The 22,972-nt window shown below is 42.5% G+C and overlaps 1 protein-coding gene across 1 annotated transcript in view; it reads left to right on the forward strand.

Moving 5' to 3' along the window:
- The window catches only part of LOC129767256 (uncharacterized), a 111,010-nt gene that overhangs the window by 54,758 nt on the left and 33,280 nt on the right, over positions 1–22,972 (forward strand). The window contains exon 3 of the mRNA XM_055767956.1: positions 8,445–8,574. Within this exon, the coding sequence (XP_055623931.1) occupies positions 8,445–8,574 (130 nt within the window). The remainder of the gene's footprint in view (positions 1–8,444; positions 8,575–22,972) is intronic.

Consider the following 22,972-nt stretch of genomic DNA (forward strand, 5'->3'; position numbering starts at 1 on the left):
CAGCGTTCTAGACTGCAACACATTTTCCCCATCACTGAGGTGCAGAGACTTACTCCACTGCCTCATCGCATACTGCAGGAACCTAACGACGACGGGATCAATTTTGTAGAGCTCCAATACCCGGACGAGAAACGAGTGAGGTATGGAGTCATAAGCCTTCCTGTAATCGATGTAGGCCATACTTAGGTTCCGCTGGTTATATACCGCCTGGCCGACTATGGCTGCGTCGATGATGGCCTGGTCTTTGCAGCCATGCGTATTTTTCCTGCATCCTTTCTGCTCTTCTGCGATGATGTGATGCTGTTCGCAGTGAGCAGAAACTTTGGCGGTAATTATGCTGCTCAGTATTTTGTACAGACTCGATAGGCACGTTATCGGTCTGTACTTTGATGGGTTCAATGTGTTGCTGTCTTTCGGTAGGAGGAAGGTGACGCCACGGGTGGCGAATTCAGGAAGGCTGTGTGGGTCACGTAGCACCTTGTTGAAGCACTCAGCTATCTTTGGATGTGCGACGGTCAGCTTCTTGTGCCAAAAGTTCTGGACACCATCGGGGCCCGGTGCTGCCCAGTTCCTCAGGTACCGCGAGGCTTCGCGGACATCGTTCTCTCCGACGATGATAGCTGGCATCTCTCCAATTTCACCACAACTCTCCTCCTCCCGTCTTAACCACATTTGCCCGTCGCGATGTTCTACTGGGGTCTCCCAAATACCAGCCCAGAAGTTCGTCACATCGCTAATATCTGGCAAACCTTCGCGGTAGTCGGGCTTCTCGTCGCTAATGTGGTCGTAGAACGCTTTTTCGTTATCTCTGAACATCCGATTTTGTTCCTGGCGCTTTGCAGAGTCAGAGTAACGTTTCAGCCGTTTAGTTAGGACGCTCAATTGCTGTACCAGTGTGTCGAGTTTTTCCGTCAGCTGGTGACCTCCCAGCTGGCGAAGTTCAGTAGGCCGCACGATCACAGCAACTTGGCGACATAATTTCGCCGATCTGCTGCCTCTTTTGTACGCCATCAGTCTTCCAATTGCGGCGCGCTTGTTTAGGATCCGTTGCTCCAATCTCCTTCGCCATGGAGGCTCACGCCTTTCACGGAGATGTTGGAGCAGTCCGCCTCTTGGCCTAATACCGTATCCTAAACTTTTGGCGGCCACAGCAGCACAGTAAACTTTCAGTTGCAGCTCCTCCATGTTCTCAGCATCAACCAAGTGCAGCGGAAGAACGTGCTCGTTCATGAGCTTTACTGCACTTGTCAGCCTGCGGGAATGCTGCAACTTCGGGATCCTGGGGCGCGACAATGGGTCTGTGTCGCGGAACTGTGAGATCGCCTCGTCGTAGTGGAAGACCAGATCGCGTAGTAGTTGTTGATCTGGCTGTGGGTCTTCCGGCTCAGGGGGTTGTTGTACTGTGGCCTCCACTGGTGCTGATTCGCGTGCCCCACTCGCGAATGAATTGCTCAGCCGTACTGAACTTCGTCTCGACACATCGCTTGCTCTGTTGTTCCTGGAGCTTATTTCTCTCTGCACCTGCTGCTTGATCTCGTCGATTTGCGTTTGGGAGAGCATGTTGTTGCGTACTATCGCTCTACGCCTCGCGTTTATCGCGTTCTGATCAAGCCTCCCGACGAACTCTGGATACGCTTCCTCGAACATTGTTAGTATTCGAGGGCGACCGCTCATGTCCGTCTCCAAAGCAGTGCAGATGTAATAGGTGCGGATCACGAATTCATTCATTTCGTGTGTCCACATGATCCGGCGCCTAGTGGTACCCACAAGTGTGGACGACTGTCGTCTGGCAGTCGCAACACATCTCGTAGGCGCAGCGTTTCTTGGGTGATGTCGATGGCTGCTGTTTCCGTGTGGCGGTAGCTCTTCGGGTTGAACCCGGCTGGTGGCCCGCTCTTGCACATCGCCCTCCAGCCGCTGGCCGCTCGCTCTTACGCCCGTTCCAGGACCAGCTCCAGTTCGGGGACCCTCCTCGGGTGATCGCATTCTAATTATTCTTCGTGATCGTAGCTCCATTTTATTGGGTGTATCTCCTTTGCCCGGGAGACAGCGGGTTGGCAAGGCCTCCATGACCCGGGAGGCCTTCCCCGGGAGAGATATAGCGCTCTGACTCGCTCGCACCCCCTCACTTAGCCACTTTCGACACCCGTTCTCGGAGCCAAGACCAGGTGTGTGTTTCCAGTTCACGCCCGATCTAAAAATGTCGTCATATGATCTTCGTGGAGGCGTGAGATAGGAACATTTGAGACCAACAGGCAGGCTCCTACCCTATGTTGATCCCCATTTGAGAACCATTTGAGAATTTTTTTTGGCAGACTTATCTCACTTCTTAACCAGGTGAACCTAGCCAGAATTTTCACCTGCCCCCGGGCTTCTGAATGCCAAAGGGGGACTAGGCTCTGCGGAATGCACGTATCTGCATGCTCGTGCTGTTTCAGTCCTGACCGAGAAATTGACGGACAATCGCGCAGGTGCTAAGGATGACCGACTTTTGGATGCCGGCCAATTCCTTCTCCATGTTCAACACCTTTAGCGCTTCCAGAAGTGTCTTCGGGACAGTTCCAGTTCCAGAGAGAACGACAATTCTTGGGACCTCCCTTAGCCCCCACAGTTCCTTGAGCTCCACGGCCAATGGTCGGTACTTGCAGATTTTGCGACCGTGGGTCTCCTCCAGATTCTGGTTCAGTGGAATAGCGACATCGATGATGGTGACTTTGCGGTCGCTCTTGTCGTAAACCATTATATCTGGGCGGTTGTGGTGGATCGAGAGGTCGGTCAGAACAGTGCGATCCCAGTACAGCTTGAAACGGTCATTTTCCAGGACAGGTGCAGGCAGGTACCGGTAGTTTGGTACGTTGTCTTCCAGTAGAGCACATTGGAGCGCCAGTGGTCGATGAACAATACGGGCCACGTTGTTGTGGCGCTCGGTGTAGGCTGCGTTGGCCAAAACGGGACAGCCTCCCATAATGTGCTCTATGTTTTCACCTGGTTGATGGCACATCCGGCAAATGTCATCAACGTCTTGATGCCAGACGTACCGCCTGCAGTTTCTCGTCGGCATTATCCTGTCCTGGATGACTATCATGTCGGCTTCTACTACTGAAGAGAGTTCACCACGCGTTAGCCACAGATTAGATGCGGCCTTGTCGACGTGTGGCCGGTCCAGTTGATGGGGGTGGGCACCATGCACTGCCTTCTGCTTCCAAGCTGCAATCTTCTCCTCCACTGTCTGCAGATTGCAGTTGAGTTGGTACTCCGCTTGCGCCAAGTGCAGAGCGCTGTATCCTCTGTCGGCGGCGCAGACAGCCCGGTATAGCGCGTTTTGGTTGGCGCGTTCTGCGAAGTACTCGCGCAGTTGTCGTACCTGGGCAACACACAGTGCAGATATGTCGACTATTCCAAATCCCCCTTCTTTGCGTGGCAGTGAAACTCTCTCCAGTGCCGATTGAGGATGGTGCATTCCGGCCTCTTTGAATGCTTTCCTCATCCTCCTCTCAAGGTCCTCTAGGTCAGTTTTGCTCCATTTGACTACACCAAAACTGAAGGTCAGCAGGGGAACCGCGAATGTGTTGATCGCGCGTACCTTGTTCCCCGCGTTGAGGAAAGTCCTCAGGACACAGTTCACTCGACTCAAGAACTTGTCTCGCAGCTCCGTCTTGATGTCGGAGTGGCGAATCCCAGTGAGCTGTCGGAATCCAAGATATTTATAGGATTCGCCACGAACCATGTCTCTTATGAACTCGCCGTCATAGACCTCGTAACCTCCGGATTCGGTAAGCTGCCCTTTCAGCAGATGGACACAGCGGCACTTGTCGAGGCCGAACTCCATGCCGATGTCCCTGCTTATGTCTTCGACAACCCGGATAGCTACACCTAGACGCTGACGTGAATCAGCGTAGACCTTGAGATCATCCATGTAGAAGGTATGGGTCACTTCTTCGTGAGCGCCGTCGCCATACCTTATTTTATAGCCATGACCGTTTCTATTGAGCGTCCTACTGAGGGGGTTCAGTGCCAGACAAAACCAAAGCGGGCTGAAAGAGTCGCCTTGGAATATCCCCCTCTTTATCTGCAGCGTTCTAGACTGCAACACATTTTCCCCATCACTGAGGTGCAGAGACGTACTCCACTGCCTCATCGCATGCTGCAGGAACCTAACGACGACGGGATCAATGTTGTAGAGCTCCAATACCCGGACGAGAAACGAGTGAGGTATGGAGTCATAAGCCTTCCTGTAATCGATGTAGGCCATACTTAGGTTCCGCTGGTTATATACCGCCTGGCCGACTATGGCTGCGTCGATGATGGCCTGCTCTTTGCAGCCATGCGTATTTTTCCTGCATCCTTTCTGCTCTTCTGCGATGATGTGATCAATTTTTTATTTATTTTTTTTTGTCGGTGTATAAATTCTTTATTTTTCCAGAAGTTAAAAAACAGTAATTACAAAATAATTATTCTAAACTTCGTTTCTCAGCTCGAATTCTAGTGAATCTACATCAATAGCATTATTACTGTGCATAATAAAGATGACGTATTTCAAAAACATTTTCAAAATTAGAATTTTTGTTGTTGTTGGTATATTCCTTAACTGAGGTCGTAACAAATCTGCTATCTCGAGTCTGCGCCATCCACCAAGCAGCACTGTTATTTTCCGTTGCAGTATTCTCCATGCTAGCTCTACTCGTACGCATTCGCTGAGTTTATGCTGCAAAGTTTCACAACTAGTGTTACAAAACGCACAATTTTCATCATCCGCTCTGTTCATACGGTACATCAGTTTTCTATGTTCGAGTTTTTCGTTGATCAGCAAGAAAAGGGTACTTCGCTCACTCGAGTTCAGTTGTCGAGCCGTTATGTTCGTCCATATTTTTTTCCAGTCTGCCGCTGGATACTCACGAGAAACCTTTGGGATTTCCGTTTGTGCGATGAAATAGTTGTGAATAGTATCGGCGGAGGGATTTTGTTGGATATGTGGAGGTAGTGTAGGAAGATTAGAAAGGATGAATTTTAAACAAGGACAATCAGCGGGAGGGGTGGGATTTCTTTGGGTAAAAAAGGACATATAAAAGGGAAGGGAAACGATATCACTCACATGTCGATTTAGCAGCAGCGCCTTACATTTGAAAGCTGGCAACTGTAGTTTCAAGCCGCCTGCTTCACTTCTCCGCGCCAGCTGTTGCATTGGAACTCGTGCTACGAATCCCCGCCATAAAAACGTTCCCATCATCGCAGTTAGCTTTGCCATATGAACGGCAGTCGGTGTTAGAATGGATGCAAGGTACCAAATTTTGGACGTGATGAATGTGTTCAGTAGTATTACTTTCTGGTGCAAGGTGAGTGTACGAAGTGAGTGAAGATAAACCAGTCGAGAGAATGTAGAAACAAGCGTATCCCAGTTTAATTTGTTCATCAGCCGTATGGAGTTAGCGAAAGTCACTCCCAAAATGCGGACTGTGTTTTCGTTCGGCAACCACGGCATGGTGAGTGGCATGACGTCAGTATAGCCCACTGATGTCGAGATAGATTTCTCCAGACTCAGCCTTGCTCCAGAGACACGTTCGAAATGCTGGAATGTTTCTCTTATCTGCTCCATTCTTGTTGCGCTCGTGCTGATTACCGACACATCGTCGGCGTACGCAACGATGAGGTCTGAATCACATATCTCCTCCAGCCGTCTAAGCAATGGGTTTAGATAGACGACGAAAAGGTGCATGGAGAGAGGATCTCCCTGGCGAACAGATCTCTCGATGGGGAATGCTATCGACAGACGCCCGTTTAGCAAAAGTCGAGAGGTAGACAAGTTTCCGATTTTGGCGAGTAGACGAACGAAACTCGGATTGAATCCGAGCGAGCACATGTTTTGGAAGAGAAAGGTCCGATCGACGACATCGAAAGCGTGACGGAGGTCGAATGATGCCAGTAAGCCACGTTGTTTACTTTTGATCAGCTGGGCGATACGATCTTTAAGCGCGAGAGTGGCCTGGAAAATATTCCGGCCGGAGTTTGAGGATTTTTGACTTTCGGTTAGCACATGGTGAGCACTCATCACGTTCTCTAGACGCTGCTTAAGAATGCGTGAGAGGATTTTATAGTCGAAGTTTAGTAACGAGATCGGTCTATACGAGTGCGCTGTTTGACCATTTCCCTTTTTCTTCACGAGGACGATAACACCATCAACAAATTCAGCCGGGAAGTTTCCCGACAGGGCTTCGTTTATAACGAGAGTTAGCTCTCTCCAGATGATATCAAATGTTTTAAGGTAGAATTCTCGTGGCAAAGAGTCACTGCCGGGTGACTTGTTCGGGTTGCTTGTCTTGATGGCTGTGATAATATCGGACGGAGTTATTTCATCCATGCAAGATTCACTTATTGGATCGTTTTCTGGAATCAGTCTCTCGCACTCAAATGTGTTCGTTGTGTCTCTTTCTGTCTGATCCGCAGCGTACAGCGATTTGTAGTAATCAAACATGTACTGTTCTATCGCAGCAGGGTCGACGATGAGTCGTTGTCACGTAACTGTGTGATGGTTGTTTTTTTCCTTCGCCGGTCGCCCAACTGGAACATTGATATAGGCTCACCCGAGATGTATGATTCGTTTATACGGATGAATGATTGCGTAAAGTTGCGCTGAAGAGTCAACATTTTCGCTTTTACCCGATTTATAGTGGTGAGCATTGCAGGATTGTGGTAGTAGCCATCGTACGCTAGCCGTAGTTCTGTGTACAGACGTTGATGTTGATGATTGAAGTCGTCGAAAGCGTCCTTCGACTTCCTCTGTACATTTTGATCTGTTCATGGAGGAGAGAATCCATGGAATTCCAGATTATCATCGATCGGGGATCGTTCCTACGATCTTCAATGCAAAGTATGGGCGTGTCAATTGTGATAATATGTACTTTACTGATGGGTCCTCTATGAATGAGTCCACAGGATTTGGAGTGTTCAACCAATTTTCTAGCACCTCCCACAGTCTTCAGAATCCTTGCTCAGTGTATATTGCTGAATTGGCAGCAATACATTGGGCGCTGGACAGCGTCGCCTCACGACCTGTTGAACACTATTACATTGTAACGGATAGTCTTAGCTCTGTCGAAGCTATCCGTTCAGTGATGCCGCAAAAGCACTCGCCGTACTTCCTTGAGAGAATACGATTAATGTTGAGTGCTTTAACCAGACGCTGTTATATCATTACCTTTGTCTGGGTCCCTTCACATTGCTCAATTCCGGGTAATGAGAGGGTAGACTCATTAGCAAAGGTAGGTGCAATTGAAGGCGATATTTATCAGCGTCAAATCGCCTTCAATGAATTTTATTCTTTAGTCCGCAAAAATACCATCGCTAACTGGCAACGTAAGTGGAGCGAAGATGAATTGGGCCGGTGGTTTCACTCGATTATCCCTAAGGTTAGCCTCAATCCATGGTTCAAAAGTCTGGACTTGAGTCGGGACTTTATTCGCACCTTCTCTCGACTCATGTCCAATCACTGTTCGTTAGACGCGCTACTCTTTCGTTTTAATCTTGCCGATGGCAATATCTGTGCTTGTGACCAAGGTTACCACGACATCGAACACGTTGTTTGGTCGTGCGAGGAGTATCTTGTTGCCAGATCGAATTTAGAAAACTCTCTTCGGGCTAGAGGAAGGCAGCCCAATGTGCCGGTGAGAGATGTGTTGGCTCGGTTAGACCTTGAATATATGTCTCAAATATATGTCTTCCTAAAAGCTATCGATCTTCGTGTGTGATTGTCCTTATATCCTTATATTCTCCTTTTCCTTCGCGAGAAATCAAATCCCTTCTTACTAAAAATAGAATGAGGTGAAATGTAAATACATATTAGATATAATATAGGCTTAAGAATCGAGTATGATGAATGTGAGTGTGAATGTGAGTGTGAACATTGACAACATATCCTTATATCCCTTCCTTTTCCTGAAAAAATGTCACCCTTCTAAACTCGAGCAAACCGCGAGTAATCGGTTCTCTACTTCATTAACATTAGAATTAATGAAAAATGTTTATATATACTTGTTACAATACAGACAGAAGTTTGGCTCCTTTAAACTTATGTAGCTGAGCCTGTAAAAATAAACGATTTAATAAAAAAAAAATTTTTGTTCAGTGCATTAGATGAAGCAAAACAATGACTCACTTTAAATATGAACGATTGACGCGATAGACGCCGTTGTAGACGTCTGCTTTTTGTGAGATACCATATCAGTCGTCCGCGGCAACAGGAATGTTGTTCGTACAATCAGGTAACACATCGATCGGTCCATAAGGGATTCTTTCTTGTCAGGAGCCTTCCCTAGTATTAACATGTAATCGTTGGGGCAATGCCCATTCTTCTGAGAGTAGATGAAAATTATTGAACATTTCTTCGTGCATTCATTCCGAACAGATATTGCAATTGGTTGATTGAAAGTATTTTGTCCTTCCATTTTCAGGTGGTGATAATTGCCGGAGCAACACCCGATTACATGTATCTACAATCGGACTGTTCATCAAAGTTTGTTCGGATAGTGGCAAAAAATGGCACTGTCTTTGCCGACGACAACGGACAGAGTGGTCGCCCTCGTAAGTATTGAAAACGAAAAATGAAATCTCACGCGTTTGGGTTGTTCGGCTCGTTTGGCAACCACTAGACTTTGAATTTACATATGTCACCCTATCTGCTAGAGATTCAAAGAAATATCTTGTTTTAAACAATTGAATCGTATCACACAGTCTGATCCCTTATCATCGACAACTTCATTGTTAAAATTGGGTTCACCAAAGGTGGATTAGAATAGGAAGAGTGAATATTATCAGGCTATTCAAAATATTCCACCGATGTCAATCAATGTGATGATTATGCAAATTTCTAAAACAATGAACCTCGAGGAGAACCCATGTTGCTTATTCGAGAATATAAAAAAAAATCATTGTTGCGTGAGCAACAGGAACTTTTCCAATTTTTTGGATCTCTTTTTTTATTCGTTGGTAGGCTAAAAATCCCTAAAAGTTTGATATAATTCAATTACATGGAATATAATATAAAATTTAATTTTCCCACGTTTAGTGTTCCTATTATTCATTGTAATTCACACTTTGAATATTTATTCTTAAACTGAACTATCTTTCTTCTCTTTACTTCAATATGAAAATGCAAATGAAAGGATCTTCAGTGTAAAGAGCGACTTTAGATCAATTTGAACAATAAATTCAAAGTTTTTGTTCTATACAACATAAATCCTTTAGTTGCGTACAACAATTATCGAGCGCAAGGTTTGTGTGATATCGAGGTCCATTAGCTTAATTCCGAAAATGCCTTTTCAGATGGCGGTTCGTTGCAACCATTGTTTGTGGATCATATGTCTGTCATTGGTTTGTAACAATCATGGAAAATGGTTCACGCATGAAATGATTAAATTGAGTAAAAGCTTTTTTTAAGGACTGTATCGAAAAGTCTTTAGCAATATCTACTCGTGAATAAAAATAAAACGCGATTATTTTTTCAACTTCTGCTTTTGGTTTATTGAAGAACAGTTCAATGTGAAACAGTAGGGTGGCTAACATGAGTCAAAATATATTGCTCTATAAAGCGAACGCACTTTTGACGAAAGACCTTCATCAAATTTTGCACAGTAGCTCTTGTGCATTTTCTGGATGCTGCTGTGTTTTTTTTCTGAATTACTCCATTGTTTGGAGAACTGTTCCCTCCTTCTTGAAGATCTTTTTCACAATCGCCCATTAACGTTCAATTGGTCGGAGCTCTGGACATTTTGGTGGATTGATGTTTTTCTTAAAATACTGACTTAGCGTAATGTGATGATGTTTTTATGAAGGAGCAGCAATCTTTTCTTCAAGCATTCATCTTTATACATTTGAGCATTGATTGCACTTTTGTGAAGGAAATAAGAGACCGCAGACCACGAATAAAAACAGTTTTCCATATTAGAACCTTCTTGTGAATAACCGAGCTCCGTGGGGTATATTATCTTGCCCCGAAACTCCGTAACACGTATTATCTCTGCTGCGGCTGGAACGAGAAAGAGGACGATTTTCTGCGTGATGTGTTCACATCAGCTGTCAGATCGAGCTCGAGGTTCGCTCGTTGGGTTACTGTGATCGGGATATGTACGAATTGTGGGGTGAGCGAATATGGTGAGACAGCTATAGCTGGCAATGTTGTCAATGTGCATTCTGGAACCCACACATCCTCCTCCTTCTCTGAAAAGATGAAATCTGGGGAATAAATAAAAGAAAATTTGCCTCTCTTCAGTCTTTTTTATTTTCGATATTTCATGTCACCCTTCAATGACAGCATTTTATTTTAAATCATTTTCTTCACGCATAACATTGACGTAATATTCCTAAATTAGCTAGTTTCAAAATTCCATTTCCCTGTTTCATCACGGTATACTTATGAGAGTCGAGCCGCGATTCTGCTTTCACCCGAACCAGACGTACATGAATCACCGTATCTCTAGGTCGAACACGATACAAACGAGCCCATGGTCGCAATCTTTTCACTTTTTGGTCCGTAATTACGATTCCTTGTAACTTCTATCCCATCGATATAAACAATTTTGGGTGAACTCTACTGGTTCTTTGATTTTGCGAAAAGACATAGTGATTTCGAAACGATCAACGAATCAATGCCAATGTTCCCACAAAGATTTCCAAGTCATTATTGTCTTTTGTCTTGAGTTATTGTTTCAGTGTTTGTTATCCTAATATCCTTCAGGATTACTGCTGTCTCAAGTGCAACGTTCTGTTTCATTTCCATTTCCTTATCTGATTCCTCTTCGATTTTTTTTTCCGCAGTTTTAGTTAATGTACTGCCGATCAAAATATTCCTACCTTACACATCTTCAAACATTCTTCAGTTTTCTCCGCTGTCTTCGTCCATGTTTTGTATCCACGAATCGATGCCAATGTTCTCATTTTATTGGGAGGAATATTATTAAGGAACGGTTGAAAGTTCTCTCAGTGGACATTTCCCGTGTTAGATGATGGTCCTGGAATTACATTACCGATGCTACAGCCTACCTATTTTTCACGGAAGATATTTTAATCTAGTATCTTTATCATTTCCGTTGATTACGTTACATTTACAAATAAATTCCAATTCATTTTAGTGTGGTTTTCTCGATCCGCTTCCTACTAAACCTAACAAGGTCGTCACGATCCGTTTTCAATTGAACCTAACGCGGTCGTCTTGATCCGCTCTCAATTGAACCTCGCGCGGTCGTCTCGATCCGCTTTCAATTGAACCTCGCGCGGTCGTCTCGAGGTTCGTTCGTTGCTGTGATCGGGGTATGTACGAATTGTGGGGTGAGCGAATAAGGTGAGACAGTTATGGCTGGCAGTGTTGTCAATGTGCATTCTGGAACCCACACACTTCTCTCCAAATTTTCCCAGCGCAATTGTGCATTCAGCATCGTCCACCTCCTCCTCCGCCGATTTCGTGTCCCTGGAAGCGTTCTTGAATCCTGTTTGACATATGTTTCGTCTTCCATCAGGATGCGCTGGTTACTGTTGTCCAATAGCCGGTTATAGAGTTTTCGTGCCATTGTTTTGGCTCGAGATTTTTGTTCTGCGGTTTTCTTAGACCACTTCCGCTTTTTGTATGTCTTCAAGGAGTTCCTAGCCTTGATTCTTTGAATGGAATGATAGAACGTTGGTTTTGAAGTTTTTGGCCAAATAAAGCGTTGATACCGATCGGTGTCGTTTGATGCGAGTCACCACTGTACTATCTAACATGGGCTGACTGGAACCAGGTTTTCTACCGGATCTAGACATGTCATCCACAGAGAACTCGTTGTCATACTTGTGGATGTTATCTTCTGCAGTGCAGTGTTTTCTTTTTTGTCTTGAGATCAATTCTAGTCGTAGCGAAAACGAACAACTTAAACGGAATGAATCGATTGTACAAACTTTTGTCGACATGTGAACAAACTTTTGCTTGTATGCACACTAAAACAAGTTCACCTATTTTTGAGTAGAAAAAGTTAAGTTGCTTATTACTTTTCGATACATTTCATACAATACCATTCTGTTGAAACCAATACAAGGCGGATGCTTTTTGTATGAGTTTTGTTTAAAATATTAGGATGACGAAAACAATTTGCGATTTAACGATTCGGATGAAAACCAATTATGTTAAAAATGTACGACCTATTCCATGATTTTTTCGTCTCCTATTTCTCATGAATAGAAAATTGAACATCGCCTATCAATAACTAGGAATTAGTTGGACAAAAATATATATATCAATCAAGGATGATTTTTCTGTGGTTCTGCTTGTAATTAGTTGTTCGATCACTATATTTTAGGTACAATATGGTACAAATGGAACGAGAAAGAGGACGATTTTCTGCGTGATGTGTTCACATCAGCTGTCAGATCGAGCTCGAGGTTCGATCGTTGGGTTACTGTGATCGGGATATGTACGAATTGTGGGGTGAGCGAATATGGTGAGACAGCTATAGCTGGCAATGTTGTCAATGTGCATTCTGGAACCCACACATCCTCCTCCTTCTCTGAAAAGATGAAATCTGGGGAATAAATAAAAGAAAATTTGCCTCTCTTCAGTCTTTTTTATTTTCGATATTTCATGTCACCCTTCAATGACAGCATTTTATTTTAAATCATTTTCTTCACGCATAACAATGACGTAATATTCCTAAATTAGCTAGTTTCAAAATTCCATTTCCCTGTTTCATCACGGTATACTTATGAGAGTCGAGCCGCGATTCTGCTTTCACCCGAACCAGACGTACATGAATCACCGTATCTCTAGGTCGAACACGATACAAACGAGCCCATGTTCGCAATCTTTTCACTTTTTGGTCCGTAATTACGATTCCTTGTAACTTCTATCCCATCGATATAAACAATTTTGGGTGAACTCTACTGGTTCTTTGATTTTGCGAAAAGACATAGTGATTTCGAAACGATCAACGAATCAATGCCAATGTTCCCACAAAGATTTCCAAGTCATTATTGTCTTTTGTCTTGAGTTATTGTTTCAGTGTTTGTTATCCTAATATCCTTCAGGATTACTGCTGTCTCAAGTGCAACGTTCTGTTTCATTTCCATTTCCTTATCTGATTCCTCTTCGATTTTTTTTCCGCAGTTTTAGTTAATGTACTGCCGATCAAAATATTCCTACCTTACACATCTTCAAACATTCTTCAGTTTTCTCCGCTGTCTTCGTCCATGTTTTGTATCCACGAATCGATGCCAATGTTCTCATTTTATTGGGAGGAATATTATTAAGGAACGGTTGAAAGTTCTCTCAGTGGACATTTCCCGTGTTAGATGATGGTCCTGGAATTACATTACCGATGCTACAGCCTACCTATTTTTCACGGAAGATATTTTAATCTAGTATCTTTATCATTTCCGTTGATTACGTTACATTTACAAATAAATTCCAATTCATTTTAGTGTGGTTTTCTCAATCCGCTTCCTACTAAACCTAACAAGGTCGTCACGATCCGTTTTCAATTGAACCTAACGCGGTCGTCTTGATCCGCTCTCAATTGAACCTCGCGCGGTCGTCTCGATCCGCTTTCAATTGAACCTCGCGCGGTCGTCTCGAGGTTCGTTCGTTGCTGTGATCGGGGTATGTACGAATTGTGGGGTGAGCGAATAAGGTGAGACAGTTATGGCTGGCAGTGTTGTCAATGTGCATTCTGGAACCCACACACTTCTCTCCAAATTTTCCCAGCGCAATTGTGCATTCAGCATCGTCCACCTCCTCCTCCGCCGATTTCGTGTCCCTGGAAGCGTTCTTGAATCCTGTTTGACATATGTTTCGTCTTCCATCAGGATGCGCTGGTTACTGTTGTCCAATAGCCGGTTATAGAGTTTTCGTGCCATTGTTTTGGCTCGAGATTTTTGTTCTGCGGTTTTCTTAGACCACTTCCGCTTTTTGTATGTCTTCAAGGAGTTCCTAGCCTTGATTCTTTGAATGGAATGATAGAACGTTGGTTTTGAAGTTTTTGGCCAAATAAAGCGTTGATACCGATCGGTGTCGTTTGATGCGAGTCACCACTGTACTATCTAACATGGGCTGACTGGAACCAGGTTTTCTACCGGATCTAGACATGTCATCCACAGAGAACTCGTTGTCATACTTGTGGATGTTATCTTCTGCAGTGCAGTATTTTCTTTTTTGTCTTGAGATCAATTCTAGTCGTAGCGAAAACGAACAACTTAAACGGAATGAATCGATTGTACAAACTTTTGTCGACATGTGAACAAACTTTTGCTTGTATGCACACTAAAACAAGTTCACCTATTTTTGAGTAGAAAAAGTTAAGTTGCTTATTACTTTTCGATACATTTCATACAATACCATTCTGTTGAAACCAATACAAGGCGGATGCTTTTTGTATGAGTTTTGTTTAAAATATTAGGATGACGAAAACAATTTGCGATTTAACGATTCGGATGAAAACCAATTATGTTAAAAATGTACGACCTATTCCATGATTTTTTCGTCTCCTATTTCTCATGAATAGAAAATTGAACATCGCCTATCAATAACTAGCAATTAGTTGGACAAAAATATATATATCAATCAAGGATGATTTTTCTGTGGTTCTGCTTGTAATTAGTTGTTCGATCACTATATTTTAGGTACAATATAAATTTTACACAAGAATATGAACCCTATAATAGAGCAATTTTGGCAAACCTGGGGCTTTCTGAGCATTCGGTTACAGTATCGATTAATCGAGCCCCGTTAGAAGTTCGAAGCACGAAGATGCAGCTGGCTAAAATAAGCAATCTCGAAAATGAGTTCAAAATACATATTTGATCAAACCTTCGCATACCCCCGGGAACGCCAATTCACTCAGAACGAAGGCAAAAACACTGAAACGCGTTATTTTACCGTGGTGGTGATAAGAAAATGGTGTTAAAACATTAAGTCATTCAGTAAGAAAAGACTTCACACACGGTGTTTACAAAAGCATCGCGTGCTTTGGCCGTTGGCTGGTGCGGATCCCAGGAGAGATGTGTCTAATGAAATGCCTGCAATTTTTGGGAATCAACGCTTTCTGGGAGGTTTCCAAAAATATACCACACACACAGGCACGCAACTTCGTGGCAGTCCGCATTCGCCTGTCCACAAGAGTGTTACAAATATCGCGTGAATGGATCCCTCGGGCTATATCACAATCAAAGAACTGGTGCTAATTATGTTATTCATTTGGGAGTTTGCCTCATTTCGGTTGCGGCTCTGGCATTGAAGTGTTAGAACCGAATCGTTTTACCGCATTCGCAGTGAACGACTACTGGATAATTATTAGGAACATGCTGATCACTGACAACGCGAATTTGTCGTGCACTTTAAGCTAATAGAGTACATTACTGTGCATTTGGATGTTTTAATTGCCCTAACAAAGATCTGAACAACAGGAAAATCAGTATAAATATTAATGCAATCAATTTTCTAGCTTTAGGCAGTGATTCATGTCATGTTATATGATTAATATCCCCTTCTAGAATAAAATTATATTTTATTTGTATTTGCTCTACGCTTGCGTATAAAGCTGGATTCATCTAGAATCTGGAATCACAAAACCAGTTGTATCTCGGGGCTGGGAAATAGTACAAAAAATGTTTTTATATCAAAAAGCAGATAATTTATAGTTCTTATCCGGAAAAATATATTATATATATAAAAATATTTTTAGTTTTGATAAATTTTCGTACTTTTCTCCGGATACCCTCCATCGATGTTTGGACTCTCAGTTCGTCAACCTCAGCGACCTTGGTTTTCTATCCACAGCTGAAAATCCCTTGCCAAACCAAGAACATCCTGGAAAATACATCAGCAAAAACAAACTAACATCTTCACGTAATTTGCTGTCAAAAGATTTCAGATACGCCTACTACAAGTGCTGAATCAAACCTTATAACTTGCACTTTTAATGTATTCACCACAGAAAAAGTAAAAAAAAATTAATATTTTTCTTTAATATATTTTTAACAACAATTAAATTTGATAATGCACAAAACACTTTGGTGAAACCGTTCAACCCGAAAACCACGCGTGTGTCACACTTACCGGAGCAATAGAACCTACAATTATAAAAATTAGTTCATTATCCAGACATTGCCATCGTGGCAAAACAAAAAAAAAACGGCATCATCATAATTCGAATTAATTGGTAGGCGGCAGAGGTCGGCCAATTTTTTAGAAGTGATGCCTCCCTTGGTCCTCCGTTTCACCAACAAAAAAAAAACACTTCACTCAGCATTGACTGCACCAGCAGAGTGGCAGCTCGCAGCACGGTATTCGAACAGGAAGACAAAGTTATTGAGATAACATAATCTGCGAGGATGTTCTGAAACAGGCGGAGAAAATTAAGTGGTTTAACTGTTCAAGCTTCTTTAATCAAGATTTCATATAAGTGACTGGTGCATATATCTTACTTCGGTGCAATCGATGAAGATGATGTTGCATTTTCTACTGATGCAGGACTGTCTAGTTCCAATCATAAGGCTCCATTAAAGCTGTCAAGTTTAGGGAAAACGAATATATTACTGAAGACGATGGTGATTTTTTTTTGTGTTTAGAGTGAATCGCTCAAAAAAAAAAAGAACCGATGACTACACACAGTCCCGATGCATCTAATCGGCGATTTATCAAAGCCCTCACTATTTTTCATTCTATTATAACTCAACCTGTACGACTCGATTCAGCGCTTCGTCAATATACATGCACGATATTTGTTTTTTACCTTTTCAGCTGATTGTAAAAAGGTTGGAATGCCGTAAACAAATACGTAGCAGCACCGTACATCACCGACGAACAATCAAAGTAGGCGGTCAAGTTTTCGCTGACTCTCTCCACTCATTTCCCGTTTTGTTGGTTAAAGAATTCCAGCCTGTTCCAATGTTTGGCTTTCGTCAAAAACAATTACTAGGAAAACACAATTTTGCTAAACGTTTAAATACAAATATTTATCGATCGCATGCATTCGGCGCATTGCGTTTAGGAAAGCCATTTTTTTCTAGATGCGTTTTGGTCCAATACGTGGTCCAATCAAATGTTATCATTCGAGCTTCTCTATGATTGGTTTCCTTTGTTTTCTCGGCCACTTCACAATGATGACCACCGAGAACCACAGACTCCACAGCGTGAGCAGGATGACTTAAAGTAGCTGTTAAGTGTGTTCCAGAAAAATGAATCGATCTTGATAGGTGCAGATCGTTCACGATCAGGCAAGGCGTCAGAAAGTTATTGGAAATTTTGTTTGCATAGGTTTTTAACAACGACTTCACAGAAGTAAACAAAAAAAATTTCAAGTACCGGCGCCCGTTCCTGTTGCAATGATTTACACATTAATCTGATGAATTGCAAATTGTTCAGTGATTAACAGCATTCTACATAAGAGGGTATGCTTTCTGTTCAATCTTATAAATGAAATGTCAAATCAAATAATTCAAGAGGACGGGTTACTACATCATTAAAAAATATGTTTTTTATTTACCCAGTACAGCCTTAAATTCTGTCAGAAAAGATAAAAAGCTTAATTGATGGTATAAAAGTATCTAAATTAACATTTGTTGGCTAAATTATTCAAAATGGTCCCTCCTTTCTTCACGTCAAGTCGCAACAAGCCATCAATCGAATTATTGCAAGGGGTCCAATTTTTTTTGTCCCAACAGTTTATTTTATTAGGCTGTAACAGAGCCGAATTCATTCGTGTACATTTTTTATCTCAAGATAACTTTTGTTGTATATTACCCCTGTTACCATTTTTGGGGCGTAAGAGTATTGCTATCTATCGATAAACATTTGTTTTTATCTTTAACGCAGTAGCCGTTTAGGCGTAAGAGAATTCCTATTCTATCGATGCACAACACATATCGCCTTTTTCGGCGAAAGAATATTGCCATTGTTCGAATATTCACAGTTGGGCCGTTCACAGCGGGACTGTTGATATGAGGTTTCCTTTGTTGCGTTATTAATAGTGCCAATTACCGATGCAGCAGACCGAAAGTGTGAGCGGTAAGGGACTGGGATTACCGTCACATTATGATTGTTGCGTGGACATAGTAGCTAGAATAACACACAAAGATGGTCAGATGAGGGGCCCTGAGTTATGAGCTCATGATCGTTCGCTTAGTAGCGGACACGCAACCAATTAGGCTACAAAGACCCCGTGTCCAATGATTTTTTTTATAACTGAGTTCTATTTTTTTTTCCAAAATATACATATATTTTTTGTTATGGCTCATACGGCGTTAGCCTGATGATTTTTTTTTCCAAAATATCTGTACGTGTGCTCGACACGGGATACTTCCTATTGGGATGCAGCTGACTATTAATCAGCAACGCCCCCCTAGTATGTACCCCATATCTAGCGTGGTGCGTCTTCTCGACTCGAGGAATCCAGGATAGAATCATCAGCTCGTGTAGAGTTGTCATGAGCGGTACAACCTTTGGCTCTTGTTGAATCATCAGTGGACTGCACAACCTTTGGCCCGTGTATCTGTAAAGAGTGTGTGTATGTATTGCCGCGACTAAGTAAAAGTTTATAGATCGGATAGGAGGGATATGAAACAGGGACACAACGAAGGAAACATCATTCGTTGCCATCGGCGTTTCTGAGGAACAGGTATAGATGAAGCAGAAGATCAGGATCACGGCTACCTAAGATATCCCGAACGGGGATATCCGATTGTCTGCCTTGTGCTCTCAGTGCTCTAGAGAGCTGAGAGCGAGCAGCATGGAACCGGATACACGACCAGACAACATGCTCGATGTCGTGGTAGCCATCGCCACAATCACAAAGATTGTTTGCTGTGAGCCCAATGCGATAGAGATGCGCGTTTAGGTTGTAGTGATTGGACATAAGCCGAGAAATCACGCGAATAAATCACCTACATTCAATCCCTTGAACCATGCACTCGTCGAGACCTTAGGGATAATCGTGTGTAAACAACGACCGAACTCATCACCACTCCACATGCGCTGCCAACTTACGAGCGTATACTGACGAGGAATGTGAAAAAAATCATTATAAGCAATTTGCCTTTCAAAAAGTGTGCCTTCTAAAGCGCCCACCTTAGCTAGCGAGTCCGCTTTCTCATTCCCCGGAATCGAGCAATGAGAGGGAACCCATGCTAAGGTAATCTTGAATAATTTTTCGACCAAAACACTGAATAGTTGTCTTATTCTTGTTAGGAAATAAGATGAGCGTTTATCAACTTTCATTGATCGGATTGCCTCTATTGAGCTGAGACTGTCTGAAAAAATAAAATAATGGTCGATGGGCAGTGTTTCAATGATCCCTAGAGCATAGTATATCACACCCATTTCTGCGACATACATGGTGGTTAGCCTGATGATGCCGGGGGTACAATATTTCTTATAAGCTATGCTAGTAATATGTAACCGATTACTCGCGGTTGACTCGAGGTTAGTATTACAATTTGTGGTCATAATGGGGATGTTGTAGTCTCCAATGTATTGTACATGTGCCTGGCACGGCTTCATCCCAATAGGAAGTAATTGGGATGCAGCTGACCATTAATCAGCAATGCCCCCCTAGTATGTACCCCATATTTAGCGTGGTGCGTCTCTCTCGACTCGAGGAATCCAGTGTTGAATAGTCACTAGCCGGTACAATCATCAGTTCGTGTAGAGTTGTCGTGAGCGGTACAATCCTCAGCTCTTGGTTAATGATCACCGGATAGCTGCTGAGAGTAGACAGCATGGAACCGGATACATGACCAGACAACATGCTCGATGTCGTGGTAGCCATCGCCACAATCACATAGATTCCAATCATATGTTATCATTCGGGCTTCTCCATGATTGGCCACAGGAATTTTATACTTTCCTTTGATTTTGATAACCTTTAATTTGTTTTTATTTTTACGAATTACTATTCAAATTTACATCAAATCATTTTTATTTATATAAATATGCAAACATTCGTTGAATAAAAGTCTTTCCAATTTTATATGTTTTTTTAACTTTCCGCTTAATTTTCAATTTTTTGGCACATACTTTGGCACTTCACGCTGGCTCAAACGCATCAAAAATTATTAGAACTGTTCATATCCGTTGTTCCGTTCTCGAGTTAAATCCTCCTACCTAGATTATTATTACCCTAATGTTAAGTAACTATCGTTGGATGCTAGACTTCCTACACCCAAAGTAAATTTTTAGCACATTTTCTGGCATCCCGATTTATTACATTAAATGAGCTGAAAGATAACATAAAATGTTCTACTCCCCAATACATGTATATCATTTGTATAATATATATGCTAGAGTCAATATGAGGGAGCGAAACAGGAGACACATTTAAATGAAAGCTTTTCGTATAGTTTGCCAAATACACTGCCCAGACAGAGAAAGATATATTCTCGTTCATGTTCTTCTTTATCGGCTTAGAAAACACCTTCCAACTTCATTTTATGATGAGGTGTAATATTATCACGCTTCTTAGTAATAGGGCTGGCAGCTATATGGATAACGTGGTCGTGTAAAGTAACTTCGCATTCCAGCCGGCCTTGGTTCGATCCCCAATGACGTCGTATGGACTTTTTTTTTGCACAATCCCAAAAGAAAAGAGAAAAGAAAATAGAAAGAGATGTCTGCTCGCATACATACACACCATTTTTTAGCTTCAAAATAGCTCATTATTTGCGCATTTGACTCTCATGACCAGGAAATGGCATCTTTTCTGCAAAAAATGGCATGTTTTCTGCCAACGCTAGTTTGGGAGTAGTCTTCGACAATTTTATTCTTCATTAAAATTCACATCTTTTCCTGATTATAATGAGAAAAAAATTACCCAGAACGAGCCGTTTTTCTTCATAATTTAGGAATTTGTGAAAAATATAAGCGGGTTAGGATTTACGATTTACAAGTGAAATATATTTTAACCAAACAAAGTTTTTTCATCGTGTTTGTTCCAGTCTGGGCGTCAATAAATGGTTCACACATCGTCTGTACACAGCAAGCCTTAATTTTTTACGCAAAACACGACTTTTGTGGCGTTTTTCGCTTCAATCCCACTGCTACACGCTCTTGTTTGCGTAAAAATTACGCCGAACGCATTCACGAACGGCATGGATACCGACCTCGGACGTCCCTCTCTGGGTCTAACTGTCACATCAGCTGTCTCTTTGTACCGTGGAAGAGTACGGTACATGAATCGTTCATTGATAGATGTACGAGGTTCTCAAACCGATTTCTATTTCCCGCCCTCATATAATGTCGTACAGACCGATCTCCATCGTTGAGGACAATTCGCGGTTGCGTGGACTTATTCATTCGTCGAACGTTTCTGTTAAAAATCATTTGTGACACGCACAGTGTGCCATGTTGCACTGTCTTCCTCAGTGTTTTCCTACATAAAGTGGCGAAAAACATTATAATTACGTCATACCTCGGCTCGATGTGTTGATTGCAATGCAATGATCCACAGCGAGTGAAATATTCGCCGCGTCCTCATCTCGAAGGGAAACGAAGATGACACTAAATGAGCAGAATGAGGAAGACACTCGATGGTCGCCGGCAACGATGTTGCTTCGATAACCATCAAACGGGAATGGAAAGTTTTCCCATTCCATTTCATTCTATCGTTGTTTTTAAGAGGCTTCAAACTTCCTCAGTTCATTCGCCTCTAGCCCTGAGAAGGGCTCTTGTGCAAAAAACCCTGTTCCACACTCCTCCTTCACCTGTATTGAGAAAGACAATCCACTCCCGCTCGACGCTCGCCGGCAACGATATTGCTTCGATGACCGCCAAACGAGAAGTGAATAAAGTTTTTTTTTCTTAAACGATATGCATTATTTATACGCTAGCGACAGGGTTCTTACTATGCCATGGTCACAAATATTCTCTTTGCGTTATCCTCTTTATTGTTTCTATTCTCGCGGCTGCATAAGTTGCGTTGTTGGACACATACGACGTTTCTAACGACGCGTGTTATCTTGTAGAACAGAGGTGATGTGCATTATTGCTGAAATTATGGACGATTATGACGATCAAAATGGACAGCGAACGAGGTTATCCTCCCGAACTGAACTCTGATTTTCGATCAAAAATCTGCACAAATTGCGGGCGTTATTCAGGTGTCAGTCTATCGTGATGAAATGAAAGATTGAACTAAACACAGACTGTTGGCAGCCCACGGCGGCCCTATTAACGATATTTAAAATAAAGTCTCAGTCGTATAGGAATGAGACACCCACTTCAAACTTCTTCTTGTATGGCGTTAACGTTCCCTGTGGAACTTCTGCTATCTCAACGTATGTATAACTAGCGTCATTTATTAATACTTAGTTGAGATTTCTTAAGCCAAATAACACGCCTTGAATGTATTCCGAGGGGCAAGCTCACATGACCCACTTCAAACTATAGCGACGTATTTTGTTCCTTAACCTCTGAACCGATGTCGTTTCACGAATTCCAACACTTGTCTGAAAAATCCATCAACATTAGTACGTGAACTGCCTAAATTTCCGACTTTTTTGAGGTAGGTCGGGGATTTGAAGGAAAATAAACATTCTCAGGCAAAACAAGTGTCCAAGTGAAACCATTCAGGGTGGACTGTAAATCATAGCTAATCCCATAACAATTTTTTTAAATTGCACAAGACGAAATGTATTAAAACGGATTCTTCATCACGTTTCATCACAGTTATGTGTTGGGCAAATTTGGCTGTAATATCAAAATCTTCTACGATGTTACGAAGATAACAGAGTTCAGAACATCCCAAAACAACTGAATTCGCCGAAATTGCATTTGTGTTCAGTATGTGCTTCACAATTGAACAGTATTCTTCAATTTACTTCAGTTCAGAGCTTCGGCCGGGTTCATCTTCTTGGGAACCATCGCCGCTCTTCTCGATGACAGTCCCACTTGAAAATAGTTGCTACCTTCGCATGCGTTTCAGAATCCATTAGCTTTGCCAGTCTGTCACTAACGGGTTTTTCGACCAAG

Source organism: Toxorhynchites rutilus, chromosome 2 (genome assembly GCF_029784135.1).
Source record: "Toxorhynchites rutilus septentrionalis strain SRP chromosome 2, ASM2978413v1, whole genome shotgun sequence".
Lineage (NCBI taxonomy): Eukaryota > Metazoa > Arthropoda > Insecta > Diptera > Culicidae > Toxorhynchites > Toxorhynchites rutilus.